This window comes from Didymella exigua, assembly GCF_010094145.1.
Source record: "Didymella exigua CBS 183.55 unplaced genomic scaffold M421scaffold_23, whole genome shotgun sequence".
NCBI lineage: Eukaryota > Fungi > Ascomycota > Dothideomycetes > Pleosporales > Didymellaceae > Didymella > Didymella exigua.
The window spans coordinates 440,418-448,951 of record NW_022984797.1 but is presented as its reverse complement, the minus strand read 5'-3'; the positions used below and the strand labels follow the sequence as shown (position 1 = coordinate 448,951).

General features: G+C 47.7%; 3 protein-coding genes across 3 annotated transcripts; 1 reads left to right on the top strand and 2 right to left on the bottom strand.

Annotated features, from left to right (window-relative positions):
- Positions 1–426: 426 nt before the first annotated feature.
- M421DRAFT_222923 (uncharacterized protein) lies at positions 427–1,407 on the bottom strand. The gene is made up of 2 exons (XM_033588325.1): positions 1,093–1,407; positions 427–1,036 (listed from the first exon to the last, which is right to left on the bottom strand). Exons 1-2 carry the CDS (start codon positions 1,299–1,301, stop codon positions 514–516), a joined length of 732 nt encoding a protein of 243 aa, XP_033446575.1. The 5' UTR covers positions 1,302–1,407; the 3' UTR covers positions 427–513.
- Positions 1,408–3,282: 1,875 nt separating this feature from the next.
- On the bottom strand, positions 3,283–4,285 carry M421DRAFT_222915 (uncharacterized protein). The gene is made up of 2 exons (XM_033588324.1): positions 3,938–4,285; positions 3,283–3,864 (listed from the first exon to the last, which is right to left on the bottom strand). Exons 1-2 carry the CDS (start codon positions 4,167–4,169, stop codon positions 3,557–3,559), a joined length of 540 nt encoding a protein of 179 aa, XP_033446574.1. The 5' UTR covers positions 4,170–4,285; the 3' UTR covers positions 3,283–3,556.
- Positions 4,286–8,000: 3,715 nt separating this feature from the next.
- M421DRAFT_33938 (uncharacterized protein) lies at positions 8,001–8,333 on the top strand (the record flags this gene model as incomplete). The annotated part of the gene is made up of 2 exons (XM_033589452.1): positions 8,001–8,076; positions 8,128–8,333. Coding segments are annotated over 2 exons (282 nt in total), but the record flags the coding sequence as incomplete, so codon positions are not given.
- Between the last annotated feature and the right edge of the window lie 201 nt (positions 8,334–8,534).

The following is an 8,534-nucleotide window of genomic DNA, read 5'->3' as shown; positions in this document are numbered from 1 at the left end:
CCAGAACGGGGTGATTTCCGCCTGCACCAGTCGGATACGAATAGGCCTTTGGCCCAGAACCTTACCAGATCGGCGTTGGTGGCCTCATTGAAATTGGGGTCACTAGCCGGTGTATTGCAATTGTACAGTGCGCAGGATTGAATCCTTTGCAGACGACTTAGTTGTCTAGCCGGGTCGTGTAAGCAGTCGAGTAGCCTTGTAGTTACGAGCTGCTGAGCGTAAGCCCGCCGCTAGCTTGGTTGAAAATGGGATACCTCCCTCCCCGTTTATTCGGCAGCTCCTGAGAAGAGCGCGTGTAGAAGGGGAAGAGTAGGTGGTAGTATTGCGAAAGGAAAGCATCAGTCATGATTTCTACAGCTAAAGAGAGCGTCAGTAAGTTGGGATGAGTAGAGACTTGCACAGATTAGAGAGCATGTGGAAGCAGACTCTAGGTGGAGCGGATTGCGTCCGTAAGTTGCTGAGGTGGAGCAGACCGTGTCCGTATTACGTCCGTAAAGTTGCTGTGGAGCAGATTCAAGGTGGAGCGGATTGCGTCCGTAAGTTGCTGAGGTGGAGCAGATTCGAGGTGGAGCAGACCGCGTCCGTATTACGTCCGTAAAGTTGCTGTGGAGCAGATTCAAGGTGGAGCGGATTGCGTCCGTAAGTTGCTGAGATGGAGCAGACTGGATGAAGCAGACGTGAGGTGGAGCAGATCGCGTCCGTAAGTTGCTGAGGTGGAGCAGACTCTGGATGAAGCAGACGTGAGGTGGAGCAGATCGCGTCCGTAAGTTGCTGAGGTGGAGCAGACTCTGGATGAAGCAGACCGTGAGGTGGAGCAGATCGCGTCCGTAAGTTGCTGAGGTGGAGCAGCATCGACATGCTCATCAAGCACCACGAGATTATCACCCCAGGGCCATAAAAGCCACTCACGGAATCGACGTCTTCGGTCCATGTTTGCGGGTCATGGGTCGTTTTTGGAAGGAAGTCCATTACTCCGACAAGACAGATAGAGATGGCAAAGAGTGCAACTGTGGGACGTTGAGAGTTGAGGAAGAATCTACAACAGCAATCAGAACAGTCTCTGCAACACAGCAATCAAACCAAAGTGCTCACTTTTCCACAACATCGAGTTGGTTCTGGCTTTTCTCTTTACACGGCAAGCCCCCTGTTCCACTATCCTCACTCCGTTGAGCACAATCCAGCTGCGGGGTAGATGTAGCCGTAGTGAGCCCTGCCTCCCGAAAAATAGCGTTTGTGATATCCTCCGACTCTGAGATAGAAGATCTACGTGGTATTCGGGGGACTGGGCGAAGAACGCTCATCGTGTCGTGTTTCCGTAATGGAGAGAATGCGTGTGCTGAAGAGTGTCGTAATTGCTTATCGCTTCGAGCTTTTTGTTGCACCTTCAGCCCACGAATTGCTTTTCTTCGTTGTGTTCCGTTCACCGATGAATCGACCAATCGAAGACCACAAATGTGCCCGACGAGCTTACTCCACTGGCTGCGCTAGCACGCAACGGAAAATCAAGTTACGGGTTGCAGGTAGATTCACATCTACCTACGCATTAGCTCTATGCCCTAGTCCGCATCAACTTAAAGTTTGATGTGGCTGAGCGATTATTGAACATCCTGTGTACGAAGTAAGTTCACGATTCGTTTCGCATCCTTCCGCGCGAACTGTTTGAAGCTACATGGTGTCCAAGGGAATTCGCGTACCCCCGACAAAGTTCGGCAAATCAGAAGGATAGAAGGTACTCAATACAGTGCTGTCATTCGTCAAAATTCGTCAAGGGTTGCGCTTGGCGCTTGGAGACTCTGTAAGCCTGGACCAAGCCACAGCGCCGTGCTCGCATCCAAAGTGGCAAGCCACTCTGAGCTTGGTGCTCCAAGCTCCAAGTAATCCCGCCTTGGTAAGGTCAGCTCTTGCTTACCCGGCCACACGATGCTTAAGCGAAGCTTAGGTCTCCCGGGTTGAACGATGAAACCATGCTACACGCGACACAAAATGCAACTACTGGTAAGCAAATATGAATCTAAGCAAATTGTGTCTGCAAGTTACGCGCAGATGACAAAAATCTCAGCTCGAATTTGCAGTCTGGTTGCTTATGCAGCAGGGCTGTGTGGTCAGGCTGGATCGGGGTTAGGCTGAACTCTCGGCTCCCCATCTGAGCCGTACTCCAGCCTCCCTGAACGTATGACATTAAGGCCAATTGCCTTATTGTGCAGCCAGGCCATCACCTACTGTCGCACGGTTGGGTGCGGTGTTGCAGGTATGGGATATTGTAAGCAAGGCGTGGTAGTAGTATATGGTCTCATGTATGAGTGTATTGTTGTCCGTATGTACAAGTGTGTGATCTGAGCTCGAAAGTAGTCGGCCGTATTAGTCATGCCTGCAGAGCAGTCATGTGATGTGGTCCTAGGCTTACAGATATTGAGAAAAATGTGTGTTGGTTGTTGTATTGTTCTAGCATCATAGCGCAGCTTCTAAGTAGTCCCTCGCACGGCACAATTTGTAATAGAGTTCAGATTCACAACAGCGCTTGGCTTGCGACACCTACCTTTAAGTATGCTATAGGTTAGTCTTAGCGCCCAGCCATGCGTTAAAAATAATGGCACTCGCATTCATGCATGGTGATGTGTAAGTGGAGGTTTAAACCAATAGATATCTATCACGTGCAAGCCACAGCAATGGAGACGCGTTTTAGAAATGACAACGTGGCTCTAATCAGACACAGGATTAGAGGCAGAAGCCTTCTCTGCGTGCTATCAGGTCTGACTCTGCCCACAAACTTTCCTCTACCCTACAGCAATCGAACACTAATAGCGCACAATTTCTACCTAGACCTTGAGCAAGGCTTTCATTCGCTTGACAGTACTGGAAGCCGGTCATCTAGCGATACCGAAGCATTATTTAGAACAGTGGATGAATTATCTGAACAACACAACTCAATATACCAGCCTGACAGAAGTCATTGTTCGATTAGTAAGGCAGCTACTACAAGCTCTCAGTACGAACCTTCTGGTCAGTAATAAAAACTGAAGCGGTCGACTGGACTGACCTCAGCAAGGCACTACAATGGGATGAGATCACGTGGCGAACAAGCTGTGCTTAGAACGAGCGAAAACAGTATCAACAAGCATACAGTAAGTGGTTCTCTAATCAAATGGCGAATTTCGCACAAAAGGCTGGCAATGCGTATAAGTAGAGCTCCACCCTAGCTACTAAGATGCTCACTTCTAACTGCAACTACCTTAAGATGAAAAAGCTTCAACAAACACGGCTACCTGATATTCAGTCAAGGGCGTCATGTTTGTGGGATCTTTAGTGGGATCGGCATACCTTGGCGCAGCTGTTCAGAAAACAGGGCAAAATGGGAACACGGTAAGCAATTCCTGTACCTAACTCTACATATTCCTGACAGGCAACTAATGCCACCATCTCCTGTCACCTTATATCAGGAGGCATCATATACTAGGTTGGGCGTCCAATTGTTCGCAACAGTATCATCAATGTCCATTGTTTCAAAATTGCATCCCTATAATAGAAACAGATGTTTCCGACAGCTCTGCGTAGCTATCTATGCCAGCTCTATTGTCACCTGTACCTTCCTAACATGATTCGCCCATCCGCCAAATCTTGCTTTCGCGAATATGCGCAATGTAGCTCCGGACACGAGCGCATCCATCAAACGCTCTATGTCCTTGTTCTCGCACTTCCCTCGATGCCAGATGTTCTTGTGAAGGGTAAAATATCCGCTTGCATGCAGGTTATCCTGTATCCTCACCCGAGCCGTTTTGGCGCCCATGCTTGCGTTATAGACATCGGCTTCGAACCAAGACCAGCACTCATTGTAGGTGCCATGATGCTCGCGGAAGTCGCTCCAGCCTTGAGATCGCGGTCAGTTCTTTCCAGCCATTCTGTGCAATATCTACCATAAATGGTAGCTTGGATCACGAACCTTGATCGTGAGAATCTGTAATGATCGTGATGATTCTTGGTCTTAAGTGAAAGCACTTAGGCGGGATTTCGACTTGGATATATGGCGTGTCTGGTGATGATGCATCCATGACGACGTTTTCCGTACAAAGCTGTCGGACGGTGTAAGGCTGGCTTCGCCGTGGACATATGACTCTGAAGTTGATGAAGAGAAATACACAAAGGGCAGCGATATTGCAAATCACTACCAGCATAATAGGCAATTTTGCTACCAGTCGGGCTAATGATCGGGCTGTAAGTGGGGTTAGGGAGAGCAACTACGCAGGCAAGCTCCGTGGCTTGGAGGTAGGGCAAAGCATGAATCTTACCAAAGTGATGTAAGATGAGCAGCGAGTTGCTCACCAGGTATTTACAGAGACACACAGCGGCGCATTTTCCATAGAACATCGCGGTTTTAGCGTGACTTAAAGCCGCTTGAACCCTCTCATCACCGCCGACATTCTCCACAACGATTTCCAGTGCCCGGGCGACCCCACTGACGGGTATGTTGATGTCTACCAGGCCCCAGACTTTGATAGCTATTGTTTGCGTTTTCGACATATTGATGTTCAGACGCGACTTGATCCACAGTGGCGGAAAATACAACAAAGATAAACGTAGAGGGGTACAGCTGCAAATGCAGCAATGACATATGAGAGTAAAATCAGCCAGTGGATTCCATAACGTACCCCACGGGCGAGTCGGACACACGGGCGAGTCGGACACTTTTGCCAAGACCCTACCAAAACACGCTTACTACACCAATGCCTCTCCACAAACGCCAGTTAGACGCGTTAAAAGAAGCTCAGATACAGCTTGCGCTTCAAGCTCTTAAACAAGACGCGACTCTCTCTCTACAGCGCGCTGGAGCTATCTATAGAGCTCCCCTACAGACACTAAGCGACCAACGCGCTAGACAACCTTTAACGTACTCCACAAGCGAGCTGGCCACCCAAGCGAGCTGGCCACTTTTGCCAAGACCACACCAATACTGCACCTACTTTGCAACATTACAGCACACAACTATAATATATTATACTACACAGTATACTAAACTAGTCTGTAGTACTCTGTGTATCTTTACTGCATATTTGCGCGTTGTGCCCTGTCTTGCTACATGTGCCACAGCGCCTTAGAGACTAAGTGCTCCTATTAACACGCAACCTCTTCTTTACCTTCTTCCTATTACTACAGGCCTTAAACTCCTTTAGAGTAGTCAGCTACACTCCCTTAGCAAAGACTAGAGTCCCCTCTTGCTGTAATTGCTTCCTTTTGTGTAATTTACAATGTGTGGCAGCCTTGTTGGCTGCCTGTAGGTCAGCAACCTAGTTGCACACTAAAACTAGTGAGTACGCCATCAGCTCTGCACCTTTAGTAAGCTGATTAAGAGCATTAACTATAGACATTGGCAAGCTATTAGCGTGTCTCTAAATCCTCTCTTAAATTAGCTTTAATTAAGACCTAAATTCTAGGGTGTTACTTAGTGTTTTAGACTCCTACGTACTGTTGTCCACAGTAGGTGGCATTAGCGTGCGCAGCTGTACTTTAAGCTTTAATAGCACAGCCTCTAGGTTAAGTAGGACTAGGCTAGCACCTCTAAATCCTCCCTAGATGTTGCTCTCTGTAATTGAGGCGTCAAAAGCCACTTTAAAGCACAGCAAGAACTCAAGTTTGGTGATGCGAGTAATCTTGCTGCGCATTAGCTGCTTGGCTTGGCGGCCATAGGCCTTCTTCAACAGGGCAAAACAGCCTATGTCAAGTAGCTGCAGTAGGTGCAACAAGTGTGGAGGCATAAACAGGGTAATAATCTTGTGTTCCTTGCAGTACTAGTGGAATTCAACTAAGTTGTGGCTCTTGTGGCTGTCTAGAATAAGCAGCTAATAGCTGCTAACAGTGCGCGCCTTTGTGTGCTTATTAAAGTGCTTTAACTACTTAACTCTAAGCTTGTTATTAGTCTAGCTATTATTAGAGATATTAAGAACCTAGTTATTAGGTATACTAGGCTCCTTGTACTAGGCAGAGAGGTGGTGCTTGCTAGAGAAGATAATAAAGGGTAGGATAGACCAGCCCTTTGCGCAGATGCCTTAGATAATACTAGTCTACTCTTAGTTGCCCTGCTACACTGCCTTTAGTCTCCCTTAACGCTTAGAGCCTGTAACAACAGCTCCTGTTAATATAACACCTATTATAAAGCTAGACTTATTAAAGTTGTAGGTGTCTTTATCTTGTATACTATACTTAGCTTTAGTATTCTCTACTAGTAAGAAGTAGTCCCTAATTACCTTAGGATCCTTACACAGAGCTCTCTTATAGTTATACTTGCAATTAAATTTAACTTTAAGCTCTAGCTAACGTTTTACAAAGTTGGCAGCCTAGTTCTTGCCAACGTAGGGCTAGTGGCGCTTAGTAAGTAGAGAATTGGCCATATCCTCCACATCAGCAAGCCGGGGTGGGTATCCTCGCTCGTCTAGCTTCAATACATGCTGGACAATCACCTCCTCCTCAGTACTAGCCATCCTTATCATGTTGGGCTTGCAATCGCGTTGTGAAGAGGTTCTAGTAAGGCGCGTGCCTAGGGTGCTTTGAGAGACCTAGTATATTGCTGCAGCGCGTTGCACGCTTAGTGTCGCGTCTTGCTAGATAGCCTGGAGGGAAAGCTGTATATGTGTTTCATTTAAAGGCTTTTTTACGTTGTTGCGTTGAGGCATTACAGGGAGAGTGAAGTTCGGTGTGGTCTTGGCAAAAGTGGCCAGCTCGCTTGGGTGGCCAGCTCGCTTGTGGAGTACGTTATAGCATCTAGGATAACAACACATAACCTAAACTATCACTAAGTGTCCCACATCACCAAGTGTCCCAAAATCTCTTGGCAGCCTCAACCTATGCTACAACTCCTCAATTTCATTGCTATTAAACAGGGAGCCTGCGTACGTTGTACTAGCATCTAATTCTAAGGACACCTCTATATCCTTTTTGCACGTTCGCGCATTGTGCCTAGTCCTACCACAGTTCCCACAGCGCCGAAGAGCTGGTTGGGCTAGTTCTTGACCACTACCACCACAAGCCTTCTTGGATCGCTGAGGCGCTATAGATGCCTCAGCAGCTACCTGCGCTGCAGCAGTCCCATACTCCATAGTACCACCCTGCTGAATCCGCTTGCGCTTACGCGATTTTCGCTTGGTCATCTCTGCTAATTGCTCTTCAAGCTTATGGATCTGAGCACGTTGAAGCGCATTTTTATGCAGCATCAGCTCACTACCTTTTATAAGCTGGGAGAAACCAGCCTAAGCTGTAACAGGCAAGCGAGTAAAGGAATTGCGTACAAGCTTTGATTGAGATCTAAACTTATAGGTATTGCTTAGAGTCTTTGACTACTATAGCGTCTCTAGGAGGAGGGGTTCTGGTGGGGTACGCAGCTGCACTTTAAGGCAATCTAATACAACCTGCGCGTTGATTGGGACTAGCCCTGCTGCCTTAAAAGCCTTTTAACAGTTCTGCTCTGTAAACACATTAAAAAACGCGTCCTTAAAGGCAGGGAGGAAGCCTTCTTTGTTAATATGGAAGACGCGTCGGCGTGCCAAGTCTCTAACGCGCTAGGAGTACCTGCGCTTCAGCGGCAAGAAGCAGACCACATCAAGCAGCTGGAGGATGTGCGATGAATGGGGGGGCATACAGAGGGTTAGGATCTTGTGTTCAAGGCAGTAGTCCTTAAAATGCTAGTTAAGGTAGCTCTCATGGCCGTCTAAAATAAGCAGCTAGTACCCCCCTACCTGGCGCGTCTTTATATGCGCGTTAAAGTGCTTTAACCACTCTAGACTAAGCGTGTTGTTTGTCTAGCTATTCTTAGAGACTAAGAGCTTCTAATTACGCAGTATTGAAGCCTCCTTGTACTAGGCAGAGATGTGGACGCGTCCCTTGTAGATAATAAAGGGCAGGGTCGCGTACCTAGCAGCGCAGATGCTCTAGATAACTGTAACCTACTTGCAATTGCCTGGCTGAACAAGCGCAGGTCAGGCACGTCTCTCTGCACCTGTGACGACCTTTATAGAGCCAATCACGCCCATCTAGAAGCTAGTCTTATTAAAGTTGTGCACGTTGTTATTGTGGACGCTATACTTGGCTTTAGTCTCCTCCACTAGCTTAAACCACGCGCTAATTATCTCTAGATCCTCCTAGAGTATTCTCTGCCTATCCTTTGCTTGATTGAAGGCCATTTTGAGCTCAGGCAAGCGCGTTACAAAGCGATCAGCCCAGCACTTGCTAATAGGCTTGCCACCGCGTACAGCCAGCAGTTTATCAGCCATATCTGCCACCTCGCACAGCTGGGGCGCAAATCCTCGCAAGTCGAGGTCAAGTATGTATTAGATAATCATCTGCTGTTCAGTCGCAGTAAGCTTCTGGCAGTTAGGGGCAGCTTCTGCGCGAAATGTGAGTCCTTGGACGCGACAAGAGAGTGTACAGCGATCAACGTTAAATGCCTCTGCAGCAGCCTGGTGGCTTTGGAATTGTCTAGATTTCAAGGCTTTAATAGCAAGCTGAAGCCTCCCTTCATGTTCAAGTAATAACGCGTTTGGTAGTTGAGG

Coding starts and splice junctions, on each gene's coding strand:
- M421DRAFT_222915 (XM_033588324.1), bottom strand. CDS start 4,169: ATGCTGGTAGTGATTTGCAATATCGCTGCCCTTTGTGTATTTCTCTTC. Junction 3,865..3,937: donor TACAGATTCTCACGATCAAG/GTTCGTGATCCA, acceptor CGCGATCTCAAG/GCTGGAGCGACTTCCGCGAG.
- M421DRAFT_222923 (XM_033588325.1), bottom strand. CDS start 1,301: ATGAGCGTTCTTCGCCCAGTCCCCCGAATACCACGTAGATCTTCTATC. Junction 1,037..1,092: donor CAACTCGATGTTGTGGAAAA/GTGAGCACTTTG, acceptor TTGCTGTTGTAG/ATTCTTCCTCAACTCTCAAC.